General features: G+C 40.6%; 1 protein-coding gene across 4 annotated transcripts in view; it reads right to left on the reverse strand.

The window, feature by feature from the left end:
- Positions 1-27,052, reverse strand: part of MAPRE2 (microtubule associated protein RP/EB family member 2) — a 170,318-nt gene that overhangs the window by 73,790 nt on the left and 69,476 nt on the right. The window contains exon 1 of one of the 4 annotated variants that reach the window (XM_073331255.1): positions 23,096-23,180. The exons of 1 other annotated variant lie outside the window; for it this stretch is intronic. Coding sequence is in view for 1 of the 3 variants with exons in the window: in XM_073331252.1 (XP_073187353.1) it covers positions 22,358-22,476 (119 nt within the window). In the remaining 2 variants the exon portion in view is untranslated. Of the gene's footprint in view, positions 1-22,357; positions 22,631-22,688; positions 22,969-23,095; positions 23,181-27,052 lie in introns of those variants that run through there. 2 more of the 4 variants (XM_073331253.1, XM_073331252.1) reach the window with 2 other exon arrangements.

The following is a 27,052-nucleotide window of genomic DNA, read 5'->3' on the forward strand; positions in this document are numbered from 1 at the left end:
AAAGCTGCAGCACATCCTGCCAACATATGATGCGCACTCTCCAATTTTCAAGCCACAACATATTCCTGTACCAAAAACAACTGCAAAAAACAAAACAAAAACCAAAAACCACAGAATTTTCTCATAGGTCACAGAACCTGTAACTGAAATGAATTATGTAGCAGGTATTACAAATTCTCTGGTCTAGTCAATCACCCATAAAATCTGCAAAGATGAAAAACACCCTTCTTACTTGGTATACTTCTCTCCATACCCTAGCCAATACATCAAACCTTTAAAAATAGTGAAGGTCATTCTCTGTGCATTGTACTTTCAAGTGTTACCAAACATAAATAGCATCTTAATTTTTGTAGCAAACTATGATGTTCTGACCCAGAAAAAAATTAAGGTGTTTGGATCTCAATGATTGGTTTGAGACCAAATGTAATTAAGTACTACACAAGGTGTAGCATTATACAATAGCAAACAGTTTGCTAGATAGAAAAATGCATACCACTTTATTCAGACAAGTTTTCCAGGTCCCAAAAGCTCATCTAAAAATGTTCAGACAATACAAACCCATTGGGGCTTTGGAGACAAAACCTTTAGAATAACCCAATAAATAGTCCCGCATTATATTATTTTGCTATTGCTTGAAAGATAATTTTGCTTTAAGTTTATTCACTGAGCCAACTGTGAAAGTATAGTTAATACTTTGCATTATTAGAAATTAAGTTACAAATTTCATACAAGTGATGTAGTTCTTAAAAACACTTTAGGGCACCTCAAAGAATCCAAGCCATGTCCAATGGCTTCTTTGAATTTTATGTATTTTGAGTTTCCACTCTCACCTCTGCACAGAAAACTGACAATTTTTTTCATTCTTTGGCTACTTTCTCCATACCTTTTCCTGCTGTTTTTTTACCACTACAGTATTTTGCTGCAATTCAGTAAATACAATATTTGATAGACCTTCAAAACTGTACGGACAAATCTATATTAGACCCAGCTTATGCATAACAACAAACTGTGTGCTGTTTCTTAGTGCTTATGTATTTACATATTCACTGTTTGTAGTTAAATAGTTAGCAGATAACGGTATAACATGATCCAATTGCTAGACGTTGACGCTAGACAAATTCAGACTGGAAATAAGGTGCACATTTTTAACACTGAGGGTAATTCACCATTGGAAGAATTTACCAAGGGTCATGCTGGATTCTCCATCGCTGTCAATTTTTAAATCAAGGTTGGATTATTATTATTTTTTAAAGATATACTCTAGCTCACAAGAAGGTATTTTGGGGAGAGTTCCACGGCCTGTGCCATACAAGAGGTCAGATAGTGGTTCTTTCTGGCCTTGGAATCTATGAATATGTTGTCATATCTTTGGAATTAACATGGATTGAACGTGTCTGCATTTGATCTGTATAGATAGCTTTCCACATCAACCTTCACCAATGTAGTTTTAGCTAAGTTTGGCTCAGGTAATAGTACTGGAAGACAGCTATCAGCAGTTTGCCCTGAATGGATGTGGGTCCTAATCTTTAGAGACAAGCATCAGCTTTACAATAATTGATCCCCACCCCAATAGTGTCTATACTCTTATTAGTTGTGTGATGTATCCAGCAATGGAGCTTGTGCTCACAAACATGATTGGGGTTTGGACCACCCAATCTTCTTTATGCACTAGAGCTCACACATCTTATGAGAGGAGAGCAGTAGCAGTGACCAAAGAGACTCATTAAGACAGGAACAGGAAAGTTTAAGGTAGAAGTATGAGATGTATATGTTTTTATATATCTGAGCAGCTTGGAACCAATAATTCACAATATACAATATAAAATGGTGTCTTACAATGACGGTTGGAGCAATACCCGGTTGGACTTCTGAACTGGCCGTAAGGTAGGAATTTAATGTGGCAAAGCTTAAAGTGTCAGTGAGGTAACACTTTCAAAACTGGCCAGACTTTATTTAAAATATTACCACTGAGCTAGTCTTCAGCACCAAAGAGTTAAGCTTGAATTGCTCCTTTGATGTTTTCTTCCAGAAGGATGAGATTAAATCTATAAAATTTTCAATGAGCTAGGCATTGGCAATGGTGCTTGATTCCCCTTGTTTCAGCTCTTTTCACATTATACATCTGTACATTATTCATTCCCTATATTAAATCTGAGTTGTAAAATTTTAAAAATGTACATAAAATTTAGATAGGTCACCAAGGATGAGTTCTGATCATCTGTGACTGCAATAATTTGAAAGAGAAGATTAACAAATCTGTGGTTGGTCCCCAATGAAACCAAGCTTGAACCCACCAAGAGAGACTTTGGATTTTAGATTCTCTTGATACAGTTGTTCAACTCCTATTTAAATTAAAGAGTTGCTAAGCACACTTATGAAGACAATACAACTGTATATGTGGAGCCATTTACAAAAAGCAAAAGGTATCATGATATAAATACATTGCCGCTTTATTAAACTCCTGGGTTGGATGCAGCAGACAACAGATCAACCCATGAGTAGATTATCTTTTGTTCTGGGCAGAGGACGATTAGCAGTTACACATCATGCTTCTCACCAGTACGGAAGATTTCAAAGTGCTTTAACAAACAGATAAAGATTTTATCCCCATTTAACCAATGGGAAAACAGGCACTTTTCAAAATTGGCCTTTAATTACAGGTGCCTAAAACTTGAGATGCCTAAGCCCACATTTTCAGAGATGCTGAGCACCTGCCACTGCCACTGGCTTTCACTGATGTGGTGGATACACAGCCACTCTAAAAAGACTGGGACTGTGCAGGCTTTCCTTCAGTTCTAACTTTAATTCTCACTCTGCAATTTCAGTCCAGAGACTGCCCATGGTGTTTAACTGCTGGGTAGTTTTCAGATGGACAAGATTCAGCTAGTAAGCAGGATGAAATCGCCCAATTAATTTAATTTTTGACCTGTGCAGGATTCTCACTTGCATATTCAGAGCACTGACCTACTGAACCACTCATGTATGTGGGCTTCAAGATAAGGTACCGTAACACTACATACTCATCCTCACTGGGGACCTAAGCAGATTCCAAACTCCCCACATACTTACTAACAGCTAACTATGTATAAAGCTCATTCAAGCAATAACTAAGCAAGAGTGAAGAACAGAACAATTTATGAAGATTCAATGAGTGTAAGCATCAAGGAAGAAGGGGAACTACTTAGAGTGGTACAAAGGGAATGACTAGAGGGAACAGGATAAAAGTCACAAAAATTGAGCCTAAATGTTAGGAAGAACTTCATGACAGTGCGATCTATGAGACTGTGGAATAGCCTCCCCAGGGAAATTGCTTGAGACATCTGAAACTAGGCTGGACACTAGAAAGTGTCCTGTAAGGAACATTCTTTCATTGGCAGAGAGATGGGCACAGTAAATATTTTCTATTCTTAGCTTCTACTTACATAGAACCAGGAGATGATCAAGGACCAACCCTTCACACCTAGAACTGCTTGACCCTCCTACCCTACATATTTCAAAAGACAAACATTTCTAAGATTAAAATTCTTATTTTAAACTTTTAAAAATGTTTTGTGCCTGAAAAGGATCAAGAGCACTCCATTACAAACCATTTCATAGCCACTCTTGCATTATACTTCGAGGAGGCAGGGGCATGATCAGCAAGGACAAATTTAACTTTAATTAGCTAATCTTTAATTAACTTCTAACTGTAGTTTCATATGGTCTTCTAATATATTTAAATACATTAATGCTATTTGATTCCACCTATCCACCATTCTCTAATATATCTCTGGATTTTTCTTACATGAATAATCTCTCAAATTATAGTCATGTCACCCAGGGCCCGATTAAAGCATTCCAGAGCCACCACCTAAATGTCTTACCTCTGCACCATGGCCCTGATACTTGGGGAGCTGGTGGCAGGGGCTACCCACAGAACAACCATCTGCTGGGCAGGTTTCCAACACCACAGACCACCTGAAAACTGGGGATTCCACACAGTCCTCAGTTTCCCTTCCTGCCAATGCCATCTCAGCAGAGCTATAATGGGATGGCAGCACTGAGCCCACACCATGTGTCTTCTGTTAGGTTTGTGTTTTCAAGCTTTCCCGCCCAAATGCACCCATAAGAACTAGAAAAAAAATATATATATATATATATGATTAAATGAAAGCCTGGATTCTGACATAGAATCATAGAATCATAGAATATCAGGGTTGGAAGGGACCCCAGAAGGTCATCTAGTCCAACCCCCTGCTCGAAGCAGGACCAATTCCCAGTTAAATCATCCCAGCCAGGGCTTTGTCAAGCCTGACCTTAAAAACCTCTAAGGAAGGAGATTCTACCACCTCCCTAGGTAACGCATTCCAGTGTTTCACCACCCTCTTAGTGAAAAAGTTTTTCCTAATATCCAATCTAAACCTCCCCCACTGCAACTTGAGACCATTACTCCTCGTTCTGTCATCTGCTACCATTGAGAACAGTCTAGAGCCATCCTCTTTGGAACCCCCTTTCAGGTAGTTGAAAGCAGCTATCAAATCCCCCCTCATTCTTCTCTTCTGCAGGCTAAACAATCCCAGCTCCCTCAGCCTCTCCTCATAACTCATGTGTTCCAGTCCCCTAACCATTTTTGTTGCCCTTCGCTGGACTCTCTCCAATTTATCCACATCCTTCTTGAAGTGTGGGGCCCAAAACTGGACACAGTACTCCAGATGAGGCCTCACCAATGTCGAATAGAGGGGAACGATCACGTCCCTCGATCTGCTCGCTATGCCCCTACTTATACATCCCAAAATGCCATTGGCCTTCTTGGCAACAAGGGCACACTGCTGACTCATATCCAGCTTCTCGTCCACTGTCACCCCTAGGTCCTTTTCTGCAGAACTGCTGCCTAGCCATTCGGTCCCTAGTCTGTAGCTGTGCATTGGGTTCTTCCGTCCTAAGTGCAGGACCCTGCACTTATCCTTATTGAACCTCATCAGATTCCTTTTGGCCCAATCTTCCAATTGGTCTAGGTCCTTCTGTATCCTATCCCTCCCCTCCAGCGTATCTACCACTCCTCCCAGTTTAGTATCATCCGCAAATTTGCTGAGAGTGCAATCCACACCATCCTCCAGATCATTTATGAAGATATTGAATCAAACCGGCCCCAGGACCGACCCTTGGGGCACTCCACTTGATACCGGCTGCCAACTAGACATGGAGCCATTGATCACTACCCGTTGAGCCCGACAATTTAGCCAGCTTTCTACCCACCTTATAGTGCATTCATCCAGCCCATACTTCCTTAACTTGCTGACAAGAATACTATGGGAGACCGTGTCAAAAGCTTTGCTAAAGTCAAGAAACAATACATCCACTGCTTTCCCTTCATCCACAGAACCAGTAATCTCATCATAAAAGGCGATTAGATTAGTCAGGCATGACCTTCCCTTGGTGAATCCATGCTGGCTGTTCCTGATCACTTTCCTCTCATGCAAGTGCTTCAGGATTGATTCTTTGAGGACCTGCTCCATGATTTTTCCAGGGACTGAGGTGAGGCTGACTGGCCTGTAGTTCCCAGGATCTTCCTTCTTCCCTTTTTTAAAGATTGGCACTACATTAGCCTTTTTCCAGTCATCCGGGACTTCCCCGGTTCGCCACGAGTTTTCAAAGATAATGGCCAGTGGCTCTGCAATCACAGCCACCAATTCCTTCAGCACTCTCGGATGCAACTCGTCCGGCCCCATGGACTTGTGCACGTCCAGCTTTTCTAAATAGTCCCTAACCGCCTCTATCTCCACAGAGGGCTGGCCATCTCTTCCGCATTTTGTGATGCCCAGCGCAGCAGTCTGGGAGCTGACCTTGTTAGTGAAAACAGAGGCAAAAAAAGCATTGAGTACATTAGCTTTTTCCACATCCTCTGTCACTAGGTTGCCTCCCTCATTCAGTAAGGGGCCCACACATTCCTTGGCTTTCTTCTTGTTGCCAACATACCTGAAAAAACCCTTCTTGTTACTCTTGACATCTCTGGCTAGCTGCAGCTCCAGGTGCGATTTGGCCCTCCTGATAACATTCCTACATGCCCGAGCAATATTTTTATACTCTTCCCTGGTCATATGTCCAACCTTCCACTTCTTGTAAGCTTCTTTTTTATGTTTAAGATCCGCTAGGATTTCACCATTAAGCCAAGCTGGTCGCCTGCCATATTTACTATTCTTTCGACTCATCGGGATGGTTTGTCCCTGTAACCTCAACAGGGATTCCTTGAAATACAGCCAGCTCTCCTGGACTCCTTTCCCCTTCAAGTTAGTCCCCCAGGGGATCCTGGCCATCCGTTCCCTGAGGGAGTCGAAGTCTGCTTTCCTGAAGTCCAGGAATGCGATTGTCTGAGCAGAGGCCTCAATCTAGCTCTGAGAACTCCTGCTATTGGTCTGTGCAACCTCAAATAGATCAATATTAATAAGATGACTTATCTGGCTTTAAAACTTCAGTCATGTCACCTTTAGTAGTTTTCTTCCAAGACTAAAACAGTCGCGTCACTCTCCTCACATATTTGGTTGCTTTATGCTGTACTCTCTCCAGCTGCAGTGGGTGCACTCGGAAAGTTGATTCTGGTTATAGAAATATTACCAGTATGTTCTCTAAACTTAAAAATTCATTCCCATTCTGGAGATATTACTGCCCTTAACAGTATTCCTTCATTTCAAATGCACACACTGTATAACTTCCAAATTAACCTCAGATAGGGTGGCCAAAACTGGACTCTACACTCCCTTGTGGAATAAACTGCCCTTTATAAAAAATTGTTTGCTCATCATCATTTATATAATAATTTTTTTCTTGATACAGGCCAATATTCTATTAGCCTACTTTGTTGCAGCTGCACAATGAATCAATTTTAATGTTGGGACCAGGATGGATAAACACAAATTTTAAAAAATGATTTTTTAAAATTTTAATCCTTGGATTTTTAAATTTAAAAATGGGATTGTTTTGATTGTTATTTAAATTATAATAAGTTTTTCTTTCTAACAATAGACCTGTTTAAAATTAAAATTTAATATAAAATATGTTAAGGCCTAAACTCATTACAATCTCTTAAAACATTTAAGTAAAAAATAAATAGGCTGAATTCATAAGCCTCTATCAAAAACTCTGAGTCAAAGGATGCTTGTGCATACAAAGAATGAATCGGGGTGGGGGTGGGGGAGGGGGAGGGGGAAGATCTAATTTCTGAGTTCAAGCTTTATAAATATGGCATAATAGGTCATGTATCGTATTAAGGGCTCGATCCTGTGAGAGAACCAGGGGCTGTGCTACTAGATGCAAGAGACCAGCAAAGTCATCACCGGCATTGGGACCTGGCCTGTGACTCCAGGAGACATCATCATGTATCTCTTCAGGGTCATCCTTTGAGCCCACCTGGATGGTCTCATACTCCTATTTTAAAGCTTCTCCCTACCTGGGCTCTGACTGGCTGTTCTCAAAATTATGAATATTTATGATTCCACCCACCATGGAAACGTAGTTCCTGGTTCATGGCAAAACACTGATCTGCCCAGTAACAACCAGCCCTTGCTTTTGAATCTGGGCACTTCAACTAAATGGCCTTGCTCGGTGTCCTTGCACATACACACAGCCAGATACAAACAGAATTAGTTTCTCAACCGCCCCCTGGTCCCTACACAAATAAAATGCTGCAGTGCAAAAGGCAGATGGTTACTTGAGTTGAAGTCTTGGATTGTTGTTAGCTTGTTTTTATAGTGGTAAGGTTAGGGTAGAGTGGTAGAGTTAAGTGACTAGGGAGAAAGAACAGAGTATGCAACAAGGAAGGAGTAACACTGGTGTTAAGCAGGATGCTGTGGGAAGAATGTACAACATTCTTCAGAATGCAGTCTCTAGTGTTGATTTCAACATCAGGGAACAGCAGAAAAAAACCTGCTATTGCTTTAAGTGGTAAAATAAACCCTATTTGGAAGTATTTTCAAGAAGTTCCTGTACCTCTGAGTAAAAGAGGAACGCATGCCAAATGTAAACACTGCAAAAAAGAGATGCAAGGGCTGGTTGTCAAAATGAAACTTTATGAAAAATGCTCCTCAGAAGGCAATGACTTTGACAATGATGATGTGGACAAGTCTGACAATCTAGATCAACTAATTAGTAAACTTATTTTTGCACTATTCATATGGACTGCCTACCATGTCCTACTATGCTAACAAACTTTAACTTTGATTATTATAGTAAATTTATGTTTTGAGTGGATTACTTATGAATTTCAAAATGTTTGTATTCAAAATATAATTGGTATGTTAGTTGGTTGTCGAAGTATGTCAATGTTTTACTGATACTGCAGGACTTCTGAAGTGATTTCTTAATTGCTCAATATAATCAAATCTAGGTGAAGATTTTCTGTTTAAAAGTAAAGTTTTACTAGGGATTTATTAATGTCAACATTTAAAAATGTTCTTTTTTCAAACTGTTTGGTATGTTGCTAGAAATAAAAGTTTAACTAGATTTAGATAATCCTTATGCTTTATTAATTATTTCCCCTATAAAACTAAGTTTAGAAAATAAGTTATATCATTGAAACAATGGTACAAGCAGCTGCAGTAGAAGGACTCTTTCATTTACAATCTTATTTTTTAAAGCAGTGCACTTAGTAATACTCAGTGAGAGAGAGTGACTTTTTTCACCATTTTCTTTCAGGGTCCACATGAGACATAAGGGGTTATGATGGTCCATCATCTGAAATGTCTACAACTTCAGAGACTTCTGTTAGTACCACCAACAGTGCTGCAATTAAACATACATCAGACAATAAAATTACCTATATTAAAAAAGACTTTCTTCATAATCCAGTAAAATGAATGAATTTGTAATCAGGACCAGCAAATTCCATCAAGACTCCATAGACAAAAAGATTGCTTGGTTCATTTATGCAACCGAGTCTTTCTTTCATCTAGTTCAGAACAAACATTTCATTTATATGATTCAATCATTACAACCAGCATACACTCCTCCAGGCAGAGCAGACATTGCTGGAAGGCTGCTGGGTACAGCGTATGAGAAGGAAATTTGAACACTGAGAAAAAATTAATGAATTTTCCATCAATCTGAGTGTTGATGGGTGGAGCACGTACACTCTGATCCAGTAATATGTTCTTGTGTCACAACAAAAGGTGGGGTTTCTGTCTTACAGAAACAACTGATACGTCAGGAAATGCCCATACAGCAGACTGCTGAAGAGAAGTAGCAGTAAAAGCTATGACAAACTGCAAATAAATACTTAAGTATCAAGTGCATAGCTTTGTTACAGACAATGCTAAAAATGTAGCAAAGATGAGAAGAAATCTAGAAGAAGATAATCAAGAGAACCTGAAACTTGCAACATATGGGTGTAGTGCTCATTTGATGCATTTTTTAGCCAAAGATTTAAGTACAATTCCAGGAATAAAGGAAAATGGTGTTTAAATTGCAAAATACTTCTGTTACAACTGCTTTGCTTCAGCTTCATTGAAGAGAGCAGGAAACTAATTCTCTCCCAAAATGTACAATGGAATTCATTGGTTGACTGTTTTGAGCTGTTTATTAAGAACGGGCCTATCCTGATAACAATTTGCAAAGGAAAACATGACAGAACAGATGGAACTATCAATGTAGCCAAAGTAGTCAGCATTGGACTAAAGAGAAATGTGGAATATATGCTGAATATATTGAAACCTAGTTCCATAGCATTGGAAAAACTGCAGAAAGATTGCTGCTGTATTGCTGGTGCTGCTGAAATTTGGAAAGAATTGAAGAGACACTGAAGAAATACTCAACAAAACTGAATTCCAGGCAGTAAAGAGCGGCTAGATCAAACTCTAACTACACCAAATTTTCTTGCCAATATCCTCAACGCACCAGTCATGCCAACCATAATAAATTTCAGGAGTGGAAGTGAACTATTCAAGCAGTACGTGTTTGCTGATGATATTGCACCACTGAACTGGTGGAAGTCACTAAATAAGCACCTGGAACTAGAGTCTGTTGAAATGATAAATCAGCTTTCAATAGCTGTAACCTCTTCCACAGACACAGAAAGAATATTTTCTTCATTTGGACAAATTCATTCAAATCTGAGAAATCAACTGGGAGTTGAAAAAGCAGAAAACCTTTCTATCTCTTCCAGGCTATGAATAAAAATGAGATGGGAGGGGATGAGATCAACTAGTTTTAAAAGTTTGAAGGACAATCTAAGTAATTTAGGAGATTGTCTCATTTTCAAGAGACTTAGGCAAGTGGGAGCTTAAGTTACAGTCACATTCACTTAAGCATATTTGAACATTTTCCAGTCTGACTTTAAATATACAGATAATCCCTCTGTTTATTTAATACATCAAATTTAGTTGATAAATATGAAACATGTTTTGATAGGAAATGTTTATATATCCAAAATGTCTAAGATTTTGTTTAATAAAAATAAATTTTATATGCTGTTTTGTGCGTTTAAATTCCAGTTAACATCCTAGCATAGCTTGACACAAACCATGATCAAAAATTATCTAGTAAACAAGCAGTGTTGTTCATCATTTTCTAACATACTAAAAATGTATAATTTAAGAATCTGAAAACACTAAGCTATATAAATTGCTTAAATAAATGTATATAATTATAGTGTACCATCCTAGATATCAAAAAGATGTACCAAATCTAGTATAAAAAGTCTCTATTTAGTTGTAAATCAACATGTTTTAATGGTTGAACCAACCAATGAGAATGCAACTTTCTTTAGAAAACTGAAGTAGAAATGGGAAAGTTGATTAAAATCAGTTATTTAAATCAAGACTTTTCACTTGGTGATTTAAATAATGATTTATATTGCCTTGATTTAATCAATACACCCTGGTTGAAACTATCAGTATCAGTGGTGGGCAACCTGCAGCCCGTCAAGTTAGCAAGCAAGCCACTGGCGAACTGCAAGACAGTTTTTTTACGTTGACCATCCTCAGGCTCGGCACACCTGCAGCTCCCAGGGGCCGCAGTTCGCCATTCCCGGCCAATGGGAGCTGCGGGAAGCCACGCGGGCTGCAGGTTGCTCACCACTGATCAATATACTATGATATTTTCCCCCAAATCTCATTTCCCCCAACCACATTGGTCTCTGGTGGAGCTCCTGCAGTTTAAAAATTATTAGACCGTGTAAGAGAACACACAAACTAAAAAGAACCAGCTGCAGTTTGTCAGACGATCCCTCTTTTAGATCGTGCTAGTTGCCTGAATACCCAAGAACAGAATTACCAGTGGCCGTTCAGACACACCCCTTTTATCTTGAAGGGCTAGCAAAGTTGTGTCCTAGTTCACCTTAAGCTAAGAGAAAGGTGGATGTACTGTTTAACAGAATTTGTCCTCCTTTAATGGAATATTTTAAGGTCAAGTCCTAAAGTACACTCCCATCAGACACATGGTGACACTAGTGAGTTCAATCCCCACCATAAACACTGTAAACAACAAACAAGCAATTTAGTTGAAGACAAATGCATCATGCAACAAACACTTCAACATGCCTATAACCTATAGGCATACTCTGATATGTAAATTAAGTTGCACACTGTAAATATGTATTTATTAAATGCTTGGACTGTCAATCTGCTTACAGGGTCATGTGACAAAACAGGTTCACTCTGTAGGCCTTCCCCCCGCCCCCAACATTAACCAATGTGCAATAAGATGACATGGGTCACATGACACTTGGATTTAACAGATGTGGCTGTGATCTTTATTGAACTTCCTTAAGGGTAAGAGTTTAAAAAGATAAACAAAAGAAACAGTATTTTTCAATTCACCTCATACAAATCCACTCAGTCCTACTTCTTGTTCAGCCAATCGCTAAGACAAACAAGTTAAGTTTTCATTTACAGGAGATAATGAAACCCTCTTATTATTCACAATGTCACCTTAAAGTGAGAACAGGCATTCTCATGGCACTGTTGTAGCCGGCAATGCAAGATATTTACATGCGAGATATACTAAGCATTCATATGCTCCTTCATATTTCAACTTGTAGGCTCTAAAGTTTTACATAGCTGCACTCAAAATGAAAACAAAGTAATTCTGCATTTGTAAGTTGCACTTTCACGATAAAGAGACTGCACAACAGTATTTGTAAGAGGTGAACTGAAAAATACAATTTCTTTTACCTTTTTTACAGTGCAAATATTTGTAATCAAAAACAATAATATAAAGTGAGCACTGTACACTTGGTATCATGTTGTAATTGCAATCAATATATTTGAAAATGTAGAAAAACATCCCAAAATATTTAGAATAAATTTATATTGGCATTTTATTATTAACAGTGAGATTAAAATGGCAATTAATCATGACCTTTTTATTCTCGTGACTAATTACGATTAAAGAAAATCATCATAAAGTCTGATGTCATCAGATCATCCATTGCCATGAAAAGCCACTACTTAATTATTATGTAGAAACCCTATACTCTCCTCCCCTTTCTATTGCCTTATGAACTTGTGGTCATTTCTGTATAGTGATACTGTAAAAGACATGTTTCCCTATAATTTGCACACTACGATCCTGCTGGATGAAATTAGGTAACAACACATTTCAGGAACAAAAACACCAGTCTGGCACAGCACAAGCTGTCAAAAAAACAACCTTGTGGCACATTTACAAAAAGGTATTTCTAATGTCATTTTTTTCTTACCATCCCGAATAGACTATAGCTATACCAGCAAGTCCTTTGTAGTGTAGACTAGCCCTTAAATGCCTTGTTCTGAATCCATTTAATTTCTACCATATTCTAACATTGTATTCTTTGGCAGGAAATGGTGGAAGTGGTATCGGAAAGGCAGACCCTGCCCTACATAAAGGAGTATTAGCTAAAATGGATACTAATCCATGGCATGTGACCTAGAGACCACAGAAAGGGCACAGAAAGAAGCTACATTACTTTCAAAGGAGTGTTTGGGCCTTTATTTAAAGATCCATGCTAGACAGTGAGTAGTGCCAGGCAGTAATGCACAAAGATGTTTAACAGCTGCGCCATTTTGATTTTTGGGATGAAGAAATATGGCAACTGAGAATAGTCTGTTTTCAGATTCTGATTCAGAATCTGCATGCACCTTGTGTAATATTTGGTAAGACATTCACAATTTTTAATATTGACAACTGGGCAAAAAAGTGTTACAACAGGGCCCAATGCAAATCATTCAAATTTAGTGCAATTAAGTGAGTTAATCTCATAACCCTCTCTGTGTTCAACAAGATTCCAACAGAGTTCTGTTATTTCTGAGCTGATGCTGTAGTTTCAGTATGACACATCCCTTTTATTTAACCTATTTTAATTTCACAGCCTCCATGTTTCCAACTCTCACAAATTATATTCTTTCTGTAAATGAAACTCCCCAAGAGGCCTCTCTCTCACTGGAGATGTATACTCCACCTCCACACAGCAAGCCATTACTCAGGATTTCTATAATGGTTTTAATGATAAGCTACCCTTTATAAGCTACTGAATACTGTAGCAAATATTTTAATGGGATATATATTGTTTTAATGCGTCTCAATCAGGCAGCTATCGCACTAGTTCCACAGGGATTAGCCTTAAAGGTTTTCCTCTTCATAATAATGTATAAATCTACCTGAGGCATATTTTTATTTTTTAGAACACAGTACTGTACTAACAGCCCTTCTGAGAATCCACACTCTGCATTCCAGAGTGACAAACAATAATTTGCATTCAAGTGCATCTCTGACTAAACGCAGCTTTTTAGGTTGCAGACTTGTACTGTATGAAAAAAAGCCCTGCTGTATGAGGAATGCTCATTTTACATACTTCTAATTATATATCTTCTCTGAAATGTCACTTGTCCACAGCCCTTCGGACTGACCATGTCCTAGAGCTTTGCCAAGAAATGCAATACTGAAAAATGAGTATCTAAAGAGCAGCTGAAATTACACTCACAGTACCTGCCCACACCACAATATAAAAAGAACACACAACAAGAGCACATACACATTCTTAATTGATGTTCTGCATCTCCGTGAAGCAAAATGATGGGCTATTCCTTTCTTCAGCAGTACTACTAGTGCAGGAGCCTGGTTATGCAGACAAAAACATTGGCTAACATTTTTTCATTTGAGAAACAGTTTCTTGGTCAATTCCACTGATTTTTAAAATATTATTCTACCGCACTCTTAAAACCCCCTCATTTACACAAGATCATTATAATAATCTTTCCCTTCCTTTGCTATTCACATATGTCCCAGATTCATAACATGTGATTCTTTTCTGACAAGGCAGTAGGTGAGAATTGCCCCACTGATTTCAAATGAGTTAACTGGTGTAAAACTAGCATAAATAGGAGACAGATCTGGCCCACAGCCTGCATGGGACATTCCTCCCCCAGCAGCTCAGTTTGGCACAGTTATAGGTTTTCCTATGAAAGCTACATCCTTAAGCCTCCCTTCACTGATTAATGTTTACATTTCCTCTTGATGAGCCAATCCTTTTTGGACAGCGTGACAGAGAAACAGATTTAACTGAATTATGATTCAGTTAGTTTGTTTACAGCTATCATGAAAAGAAAATGAAATCAAATTGGTCAAGCCAGACCTTTAAAATACATATATGATTTTACCAGATGGTCCTAGCCTTCCCTGTGATTTGGTGTGCACTAAGTGTTAGTCCACAAAACTTACTCTTCAGCAACACTTCAGTAATAAAGAGCTTCACAACCAGAATATTGCATGCAAATAGTAGATCCTCATTTTGAATTACGTTGTATTCATTTTAGTATTAACAAGATCACCAATTAATGGGATTGACAATATGTGATAAAACCACTCATTTTCTATTACAAAACTGCCAAGAGGGCTGGTTGGAAAGTCTGCAGGGAGTAAAAAGCTGACACATGCTAATCTGCTTCCTTACCAAGCCTGAGCTATGCCTTCCTTAGAGTGGGAGGATGAGTGCAGGAATTTTTCTCCAACAATTGTTACACATTTCAAAAATTCACTTGCATTTTGGAGTGAATAAGTGCTACAAATATAGCACTACACTATGTTAGTTTTCATTCCCTATCCTCCAACCCACCGTATACATGGGAAAGGTTACTGCCTGATCTAACTTCATTCACTGCCTCACATCTTACCATGAGCACGGGCATGTACCTGGCATGGTTCCCAACCTTCCCCAACACCTGCTCTTTCTCCAGCGAGAGGGAGACCATGGTGTGCACTTATATAGGGTGCACCATACTGCAGCCTGTCTTCCCATTCCTCCAGAATCTCCTCCTGAGGTACTGGCTGCCCTTTCCCCCCACACCTCCTGACCCAAGCACACACTGTCTGCGGCCCCACAAAGTCATAAGACCTCCTCGTCAGCCTGCTCCTGGCACTGGCCAAGATGGCCATCCATCATACCAGGAGGAAGAAGCTGGAAGGTGGGTGCTCTGACTGTGGGACCTACTTTTGGTCCCTCCTTAAGTCACATATCCAGGCAGAGTTCCTCTGGGAAGCGTCCATTGCCTCCCCGGACACCTCCGAGGAGCAGTGGACGCTGTCTGGGGTTCTCTACTCGGTGTCCTCCTGTGAATCCCTGACTTTATCCCTCTGACCTTCACTTCCATCCCTGTTTTCTCATTTGCTGTTCCCCAGATTTAGCTGATGCCTGGGTTTGGTGGCTCCGGGGGGGGGGGGGGGAATGGAGCTTTAGCAATGGCCAGGCTGACATCTACCAATCCCCAGTGCCTCAATGGGTCCATTACGCTTCACAGAACCTAGGCCTGCATAGAAGGTTCTGTTCTTATAGTCTAGTCCAAATGTGACAAGGCAGTTAGACCTCACTCACTCCACCCACATAGCAAAGGACAGTTAAGGTTTCTACCTTGCTCCTATCAATTTACTTAATACCTTTCTTCCTGTGGGCAAAAACCATGCAAGTCCCCACACCGATGTCCCCCAAACTACCCAACCTGTTTTCCATATAAATTCTGTTAAGACATTTTTCACTGTCAGCTGCAGTGGCAGCAGGAAACACTAACCTCACCAGCAGGAAAGTACCTAGCAACAAGGTCTTCCCACAAGAGGACAAGGCTGGGGCGAAGCCAAAAAGATTATTCCTAAAGGATACATCAGGTTAAATTTTCTAATATCTTAAGTCTACTCTCTTTTTGCAAGCACCCACACAACACTGGGGTGGTGACCATATTAATAAGCAGCTCAACAAGCTGTACCTTTAAAATAAAGCTCACCTAGCCACAGGATGCTTCATAGACCCACAAACGCAGCATATATTTCAATTCTATCCAAAGCACTTCAGTCAGAGAGAACCGGCCTGAAGGCTGAGAAGAGGATGGTATGTTGGAAAAAGTTTTAGTTTCACTTCCTTACATGACCTAATGCTAGACTGTCTTGCAAGTCATAAAGAGGTTCTCTTCAACAAGAATCTAAGTTATAATCAGAATAGGATCCTCAACAATTTCAGGCTGAGGAATATTTACATTTTGAAATGTCAGTGCAATGCTATTGCGCAAATGAGATCAGCCCCTTGCCCTACAGATCAGCTGTAGTGTTTGAGTACACTCAGAACATTTGTTTTGCCAAAACAAGTTCTCTTTAAGTAGAGCTCCACGGTGTGCCACTATAGCCCATTTTGAAAGCAGGATCTCTCAAATGGGCTATATCCATTGAAATTAGGGTGACCAGACAGCAAATGTGAAAAATCGGGACGGGGGTAGGGGGGTAATAGGAGCCTATATAAGAAAAAGATCCCAAAATCAGGACTGTCCCTATAAAATCGGGACATCTGGTCACCCTAATTGAAACAGTGTCTCCAATTTATCCCAGAATCAGAATCTGCTCACTCCAGTTTTTAAGAAGCAGAAAATAGCCTTTTTAAAAATTAAAAAAAAAACAATAGGCTCTGTGAAGGGGAACTGGGATGAGATAGGAATCCAACCTGTATGAGAAGAAGAGAAAGAACATCTATTGTCCAACCTACAGGTACTAGGCAAGAGGTAAGGAAAGATTCTTGCACCACTCATACAAGTGACACTGGAGACTAACTGCATCCTTTAAGTCACCATTTAATACACACAGGACATAATCATGGGTATTACCTTACCGCGGTGGTAGTATTTTACTTCAGACGCTTTGACATGCAAGAGGGGTTATCAAACAGAGTCCATATCTTTTGGAATGGAGCCAAACATATAGGATATGATTTTCAAAAGCACTCAGCACTGATCTAAATCTGTTCCCACTGAAGTCAAAGCTAAGACTCCCATCAACTGCAATGGGAGCAAACAGATCAACACTGAGCACTTTTGAAAGTCTAACCTTTATATATAATAGCACTTGTCATGGGTAGCATTTGAAATTTTCAGAGACTGAAGGATGTGGGTCTGAACTGCAGTCTGTGAGCCTTACTTATCCAACCCCATAAAATGAGAGTACTTGTCTATTTAGTATCTTCTCCCATAATTCCTTGCAACAAGACTGAGCCCTATTCTACTCATTTCATCCATGTGAATAGTCTTATTTAAAGTCATTTGAACTATTTGCTCGAGTGCGGCAGGCAGGAGTTTGTGTTCTGTCTAACCAAACTAAGGTAATGCAATAAATCCTTCTTAAATACTTAAATACAATTATTTTGTACCAAAAAGTAAATTCCACTGCTCTAGACATACTGAGGGAATAGATTAACTCAAAGAGTAAAATATCAGTGGATGAAACTAGTTTAACAATACAGAGAAACCCTCGAGACATATAATGCAGGTTTTCTTAAGGATGAATGATTCATGGTCCAAAATTCTCAAGTAGAAAATTTGTCCAGGACTTAATACAAGGGAAACAAAAGATGTGAAGGACGATTCTAGACTTCTGGGTCCTAAAACAGTTAACATTCTACTGTTAATTTAACTCTATCTTCTATAGGCCAAAGAAATTACCATCTAAAAATCCCTATACCAACTGAAACTCTAGACATATCCTGTTAAACATTATAGTTTTTGTAATCAGCGGATGAGAACACCATCACTTCTGTTCCACATTCGTTATTATGCACAGAAAAGCTATACATCAGCAGTGTAAATACCAGTTTCTCCTTAAGAAGAGAGAAGAGGACACTTACAGTAGGCAAATATTTATAACTAAACAAAGATATTGTGTCAGAAAATATATAATCTGTACTCAAGCTGTATGTACAAGCAAAAAGCCTGAAAGAGTCCTAAAAAGTTTAAACACTCATTCTTAAAAGCTTAGGGTAGTGAAGTAAGTGATATGGCTAGTGGACAAAAGGCCAATTAATAAATCTGATTTCCCAACTGCATGTGGATAAAACAGAATTAGGAGTGGTATCCAAAGAAAGAGGGTTTAAGACTCCACTATTTCAGTGAATTAAAAATTTTACTTCAGATTTGTAATATGAAACTTGAAAAATACTTTAAATATTTGTGTGTGGCTGGTGAACTGATTGAATTGCCTAGATTGTGGCATAGGGTGCTGTGGCCAGGTGCCTGTTTAAAAATGTCCCCACCCAGCCCTGTCATTCCTGATTTGCTGCTTTACTGATTTACTTATATTTACCTAGGGCAGAGAATTATAAGCAAATATGGGGCTATTCTCTGGTGGGAGCCAAGATCCATTCTTGGCCATCAAAATTTATTACACCTTAGTGCCAAACCAAATTTACAGCCAAGCCTCCTGACTGAGATGTATCAAACGAACACCCTCTTGTCCTTCCTTTCCACCCCAGAAATATAATTTTAATAAACTAATATAAATTTAATATTTACAATTATTTACTGTAAGATGCAACATGATCTTATGGATTGAGCACAGAGTTGGAAGCCAGGAACTGCTTCAGCATTTGAATAGTAGTTCTGCTATTGACTCTCTAGGTAACCTACTGCAAGCCACTTAACACTCTGTATACATGTTCCCATATCTGTAAAATGGGGATATCTACCTCACAAGGATGTTGAAGACTATTACATGGGTTAGTGGATAAAGCACTGTATTGGGACTCAGGAGATCCGGGTTCTATTATTTGCTCTGCTCCTGGAATGCTGGATGACCTCGGCCAAGTCACTTTGTCTCAGTTTCTGCATCTGCAAAATGGAGAGGGTACTCCCTTCCTTTGAAAAGTACATTTAGATTTACACATGAAAAACACTGTACAAGAGTTAAATAATGCCTAACAATATTAAATATTATAAAAGCACTAATTTTTCACTAGATTAACAAATATACTTTTGTTTATTATGACCAACAACCATTTCCTTTGTTTAAAATAAGATGTGTTTACATAAAAGCATCTAAGGTATATTATGGAGGATAACTTGAGATGGTGTTGAACATTGTAGGAGAGAGATACAGTATTTGCTTTTCATGAAAACATAGTAGGCACAGTCTAACTTGGCCAAACTAGATTGAGAGCAGAATGTTTTTTGTTTGGTTGGTTTTTTTTACATAAGATTTGCCCAACAATTGACTTCTACTTCATGTTTTAGGATTTTTTTAAGAGTAAAATTAATGCATATTTCTAAATATAGATGGAACCAACTAACTATCAGAGTCACGCCAGCTTGGAGTGTGATTTTATGAGATGTTTGTTCTGGTCGGTATTTGAATATGAAAGCTACAAGGAAAATGCAAAATGCTACACAAGAAATTGGACAGAAGTTTATACAAGGTGCATTTCCCCCATCTCAAATTCAACTGAACTAATAGTCCAGCATGATCTTAATGGGTGTGATGCTGCCTTTCAGACGAAACATAATTTACTTGTGTATAAGGACTTTCATCCTACTAGAACTCAGGGTACTTCAGAGCCCTAAACCAACTGAGTCTTTAAAGATTTCATGGCAGCTTCAGCAAAATTAAGAATGTGATCTCGTGTCATGATAAAATCCCAATTTAGCTATTTATCTAAATATTTCCTGTAAGTTTCAGTTAAGTAGTGTTGACTTATATAGCAGTTTTCATCTGTAGGTCTCAGAACACTTTATGAAAGTATCATTATCCCTATTTGATAGATAGGAAAACTGGCACACAGACAGGTGACTTGTCCCACATCACAAGGCAAGTTGTTAGCAGAGCCAAGAACAGATTCCAGATCTCCTGAATCCCAGTCCAGTGCTTATTCACAAAATAAAGTTGCCATTCAAGCTTGCATTATTCATTTAACTATCCTAAAATGATGTATAATGATAGTGTTGACAGGTAATGTGCTACATTCCATTCTCACAGGTGGGTGAATTGATAAAGAGGATTTAAAACATCTTGAGGCCTGGATAGTCTCTGGGTAAAAGGCTAAATGTAAGCAATTTTCATGTAAAGTATTATTCAATTGATACATTAATTTCCACCGTAATGTTTCCAGTAGTCTTACTACAGCAATTTTTCAAAAATTCTATTTTTGGGCATAGTCTTGTTGATGTGAATATCATTCCAACATGCATTATTGTCAGGCCAGAAATTGATTATTTTGTAGGTAGGTGCAGAAGTACTAAATGTAAACAGTGATTCCTCTCTGGTGCAACAGTGCAATGGGAGGATCTTATTGACCAAGGGGTTTCAACAAACACTGAAGACAGTGCTGTCTTTTGTAAGTCAAACTGGAGTGCCTAACATTAAACTTACTTCTATCAAAAGATTTTGTTACCAGAATACAGCTCAACTGCAAAGATGCAGCAGAATGCTTCCATTTAGCCATGTGGTAAAAGTCCAGCTTTCCTCTCAAACAAAACTATGCTACATGGCAGGAATTTAAATCTACAAAATGAGAGCTTCAGTCTTCCTGCCAGTAGGAATGATTCTTTACAAAAGGTGAAAAACCTATTGGAAGTTTAATAATGCTGCTTTAAAACTAAGCCCAATGAACTCTATCAACATAAAGGAAATGCCTGTAGAGACCTGAAGGCTTCTGGGAAGCAATAAGATTCTAATAAAGTGCAGGCTAAATTTGTGTGTGGCATTCATGGTAGAGTAAGCACTTGGATTCCACAAGTATGTCACCTCACCACATTCATTTGAGTGCTAAGCCATGAGCTTTTGGGGGAACTGTATGGATTCAGCCAAGATTTACTTACAAGGTTAATATCGTCATAACTGAGTTATTAGGGCCCAGTTATTCCTAATAGAAAATAAAGTAAAATACTCTGATTTTCTTTGGCTAATTTAGCAAAACACTCAGGTTTATTTTGATCCAGTTCTATGTACAATCAGATAGTATACATTATCTGAATATTTAGCTAACGTTTTAAGGACAGTATCATTTCCTGTTGCTGGTTTGAGAATATGAGCTTTGAAAGATGTGTGTGCTCAGAAAAGGCACAGCTTGCTGTCATCAAGGCAGCATTTAAAATAACTGCATCTTAACTTTAGAGGAGATACCACTGATCACATTATCACGCTTCAAGTCTACAGCTCAGAGCACATAAAACTAGTTGTATTCAAGGCTATATTGTTATCCTTATCAAAAAGGCAAACAATTTTAATTAGCTTATCTACTGGACCATATTGTCAGATATGTTAATGTAAAACGGTGCCAACAATACATGCCAAACCATTAATCAAAAATGCTTACAACTGTGACAAAGAACACACCATCCTCAAACCATACAGTCAAAAATGTAACGCAACTGCCTCCCAATTGGAAAGAAGGGCTGAGTTCCCTGCCACACACCAGAATCAAAGAAAAGGCACGGGGATACGCAGTGTCTTCTAGAAACGGCTGTAGTCCACCTGGTCGCTAATAAACCCTCGGTTTCGAGGAGGAAATGTTAGTGAATGTGTGACACCGTGACCTCTGCTGTCAAGCCTTCCACCAATCAGGGAGCAGAATTCTTACAAAGCTCCATCAATCTGGCGCTTTAACATCATCATCGACTGCAGTTTAATCTGGAGGATTCCATTTTTCCTGCACGCACCAGGGCAGGCAGGCACAAGCCGTTTTGACTCCATCCCTTCGTCTTAGCTTTCACGCGCAGATGCCCAGCGACCCCGGCACAGCCAGAAATTCGGCGCTGCAGCCCAGCTCCCTTTGGGCGACCCCACAGATCTCTCTCGCTTGCATTTTTTATCAACACGCAAGGAAGGAGGGGTCTGTGGGGCGGGCGGGGGAGAGCCCCTACAGGCAGCAAATCTACTCACAAAATGTTTTCCAGCTGGACAATACAAACGCTATTTCCAACAGCCAGGCTTCCAGGCAGGCGAGGCAGGACCCCGGCTAATAGGTCCCAGCTTATTTTTAACACGCCGCGGAGAGCACGGCGTTTTGTTATGCAATCCCCCTGCCTGTCCCTTTGCTGCAGTGCCCGCGGCAGCCCCCACCCCAATCACGCAGGCAGCCGCACCCGGGCGATCCCCGCAAGCCCGCGCGGGTTACCTGTAGGAACGCTCCCCGCGCACCGTGTGCTTCCTGAAGGGGATGATGGTGCCGTTATCCTGCAGGATGTCGTTGTTGTTCTCGCCATTTGGGGACAGCGTCTGGGTAGGTCCCGGCATTGGCGCGCGCTCCCACCCCCACACGGCTGGCTGCCTGGCTCGCGCGCGGAAGGTCGGCGGAGAGGCTGCGCCGGGGCTGCTCTGCTGCTTTGCCACAGCGGCTGCCTGCTCGCGCTCGCGCTCCCCTGCCCACCTCCCTCCCTGCTGACGTCAAACCGCCCGGAGCAGCACCCTGGTCACGTGACACGGTCCCCCCCCCCCCCCCTCCTCACCATAGCAACCAGCTAACTCATCAGATCTCCGCGGTTCGCACCAGGGCTCCGGCGTGGCCGCGCCAGTGCCGCCCGAGAGGCGCAAGGGAGGCGGGGATGGGGGCGGCCTACATCTGGCTCGCAGCGCGCCAGCGCCCCCGACAACAGCCTCGCCGCCTTCCTCCAACCGTTTCCTTTCGCTCCCCGGCGCGCCGTGCAGCTGTGTACACAAAGCGCCCGGCCCGGGCGCGGGGCGGCCCCGCAACCGCCTCAGGGCCGGCGCGTCCCCACCCACCCGGCCCCTTGCAGGTCGGCTCCGGCCCGGGAGCCGGCGGGCTGCACGCGGGGCCGCCCCCAGGGCTTGCGGAGTCACGGTGAGGCGGAAACGCTGGAGCCAGCCCGAGCCGCGTGCAGCGGCGGGGTTTTACCTATTAAAGGGACCTTCTACCAGGCGGCGGCGGCGGCTGCCCACAGCCCCGGAGAACACACTGCAGGGAGCCGCCGTGCCTGGGGGGGAGGAAGGGGGCGAGCTGGGATGACGAGCCCACCCCCCCCCCCCGCCGGTCTTTTCCACCGTAGCTTTAACTTTGCCCCCGCGAAAAGCCCGATTCTTCTCCGCTGATTGGTGGAGAAGGGGGGCATGGCAAAAAGCCATTTTCACGGCGCAGCGCTGCAACACGTCCTTCGAGCCTGCTTCATGGGACTAGGGGAGGCACTTGAGCGTTTGGACCTGCATTTATGAGGGAGCAAAACAAGCGGTTGTGAAAGATCATAATCCACCGTCATCTCTCCCCAGTAATACGCAGCTATTTTTGGTCTCAAACTTCCGGAATTCGCATGGAAGCCTCACAATGGTCGCATACAATGCCCGGCTGGTCGTGATAAAATCCAAACATGAAAAGAGAGCGCGCACTCGCTCACACGCCCACCTTATTTTGCCCCGGTATTTTTCCTATCTTAATGTGCATGCAATATTTGATCCCCCGTAATGCACATATTTCCTCTTACTTCTCCTCATTTAAAACGGTGCAGCTTTTGAGGAGTGGGGTGTTTTTGTTTGTTTTTAAATAGAGAGTAGATCTGACCCTTACTGGAAAGGGGCTGAATTTAAATGTACATTATTATGTAATCGTATATCAGAATTGAGCTCCAGCCTATGAAGTATTATAAAGGTCTAAATTTAACACCTTCCCAGTACCCAGACCTGTAATTGCTTTCCTTCTCCTCTCTGCTACTCGGACTGGATTTCCGTATGAGACCCTAATCCACTATTGTGTGTCCTCGAGCTTCATCTGAGACTATGCTTAAATGAACATTTTAATCTTCATTTTTAAGTTTCCAAATTTCTTTCAATTTCAGTATGTACTAAAACCATTTGATGGCTTTCCTTTTTAAAAAAATCTTGTTGGGGGAGGGTGCAAAAGGGGAAATAGTGCCAATATACGGTGAGAGACTACTGAATAACTAGCATTGCTAACAGAATTAGCAGTTATGTTAATGGCCATGTTAAGTACCTCTTCCTTCCCTTCTCTTCCACCCCACAATTTAGAAACAGTTCCCTATCCCCCCAGGCTTTTTTGCCCCTTAAACCACTCTGCATATCCACAGATAGTTAAAGCCTCCCTGCATATTTTCACATATTTAAAGTAGCAAGGAAAATTATCTTTGACTTTAAATACTGTAAAAAGAAAAGGAGGACTTGTGGCACCTTGTTAGTCTCTAAGGTGCCACAAGTCCTCCTTTTCTTTTTGCGAATACAGACTAACACGGCTGTTACTCTGAAACCTTTAAATACTGTGTATTTTTAACAAGATAATATTATTAATTTATATACAAGTGGATTAAAAGCTTAATTGGGCACCCACCATTATGAGAGGTTGAACCACAATAGTTCCCAGATATGTTAACCAAAATCAAACCATGTAAATGACAGGTTTCAGAGTAACAGCCGTGTTAGTCTGTATTCGCAAAAAGAAAAGGAGTACTTGTGGCACCTTAGAGACTAACCAATTTATTAGAGCATAAGCTTTCGTGAGCTACAGCTCACTTCATCAGATGCATATCGTGGAAACTGCAGCAGACTTTATATATACACAGAGAATATGACCCAACGCAAAAAGAAAAGGAGGTATTGGTTCATATTCTCTGTGTATATATAAAGTCTGCTGCAGTTTCCACGATATGCATCTGATGATGAGGTGAGGCCTCATCTGGAGTACTGTGTCCAGTTTTGGGCCCCACACTTCAAGAAGGATGTGGATAAATTGGAGAGAGTCCAGCGAAGGGCAACAAAAATGATTAGGGGACTGGAACACATGAGTTATGAGGAGAGGCTGAGGGAGCTGGGATTGTTTAGCCTGCAGAAGAGAAGAATGAGGGGGGATTTGATAGCTGCTTTCAACTACCTGAAAGGGGGTTCCAAAGAGGATGGCTCTAGACTGTTCTCAATGGTAGCAGATGACAGAACGAGGAGTAATGGTCTCAAGTTGCAGTGGGGGAGGTTTAGATTGGATATTAGGAAAAACTTTTTCACTAAGAGGGTGGTGAAACACTGGAATGCGTTACCTAGGGAGGTGGTAGAATCTCCTTCCTTAGAGGTTTTTAAGGTCAGGCTTGACAAAGCCCTGGCTGGGATGATTTAACTGGGAATTGGTCCTGCTTTGAGCAGGGGGTTGGACTAGATGACCTTCTGGGGTCCCTTCCAACCCTGATATTCTATGATTCTATGAAGTGAGCTGTAGCTCACGAAAGCTTATGCTCTAATAAATTGGTTAGTCTCTAAGGTGCCACAAGTACTCCTTTTCTTCTTCCATTTAAATGAGTTTCTCTGGCTGTTCTCTGAAACCCACATAAGCAAAAGTGTGCATTGAACTGTGTGGGAGGAAAGTCTCTTAATTAGGTCTATGGAAACTCAAGGCTGGGAGTTGGAAAATAATAATGAGTAATTGGGCAGATGCCTCATGATATTTTTGGCTTCAAAATTAAAAAAAACACTTAAATTCACCCTTTTAAAATCAAGGGTTTGATCAAGTGGAAATCATGAGATATTTATAAGTGATTAGATCTCAGTGACAAGATTTAATAAAAACCTCACAGCTTTCTCAGCTATCATAAAGACAGACTCTGACCAGATTTATATTTTCTGACAGGGTTAGCAATTTCCTCTCCCCTCTCTGAAAGTAAAATTCATGCACTGATTAAAATATAGTCCATTTGTGACCTTTCAGATGGATTTGATGCTTAGGAAAAAGTTACCTTAGTTTATGGAGTTGCACTTATTGTATAAGTGAGGTTTTTTAAAAAAAATCCAAAGAAGTTCAAGTATAACTAATTTGGCAGGAGCTCAACCACAGAACAAAACAACCTACTGTGCTGCAGGGAAGCCTAACGCAAGTCATGGTGGTGAGTTTTGTAATATAGGCATCTATCTCTGAGGAACTCAGCTGAGACCACCAACCCCTTGCAGGCCACTGAACTGACAGATGGGAACTTTCACTACTGATCCACACTGGATTTGAACTGGAAACAAAGGTGGAAGACTTTTCAATTACCAATCCAAGGATATGCCCAGTTACTTTATGTCCCCACACTTGATTGAAGAATACCCCCATTGTTAAATTGGTAATGGACTTGAAATAACAAGGGAAAGACAACAGATTCATAGTTAGCATTGTAACATTTGTCTGAGCCTTTTTTTAAGAACAAATAAATGCTGCTAAACAGCTTACAGGTGCCTTAGAAGTACATGAGATAATGCAGATGCAAAAGCTGCTATATAGTGATAGACAATATAAAAATAATCTGTAGCAGGTCTTTGGCTGCCAGACATTCCTATCTGATCCGTCAAACCAGAAAGCAGTAAAACATTCAGCCACCTCTAACTTGTAAAAACATTTTTATTTCTTCACCAACAGCAAAGAACAGAGGCTGCTTTACTGAGGTCACCAAAATAGCTTAAAACATGCACTGACAAAGCTACAGCACAGGGAAGAGCAGATGAAGACAACATTACAGCATTATTTCTCTCTCTTAAATGTGTTCACATTAGGATTCCAGTTCAATTCAATTGGCTAGAGAGATCTAGTTTCCCTTTGCAGGCTGTGCCAGGTCTGGACAGGACTAGAGTTTTTCATTTGTTTACAGAACAGTGTTTCTACATCTTATCTAATGCAATTGGGGAAATATGGGGGGAGCAATATGCATGACCGTCCTTCTGCCTGGCTGGCTGAGTCTCCATTTGGAAACATTGCATGTGCTACAAATATAACTAATTTTGTAGGTACAGCAAGCAAACCACTAAAAGTACAGTAAATCATCCTGTAGGTTTCTTCTTCCCACATTCATAGTTCTCTGCAAAAAATTCCCTAGATCTAGAACCAGTGACA

The sequence above is a fragment of the Lepidochelys kempii genome, chromosome 2 (genome assembly GCF_965140265.1).
Source record: "Lepidochelys kempii isolate rLepKem1 chromosome 2, rLepKem1.hap2, whole genome shotgun sequence".
Classification (NCBI taxonomy): Eukaryota; Metazoa; Chordata; order Testudines; family Cheloniidae; genus Lepidochelys; species Lepidochelys kempii.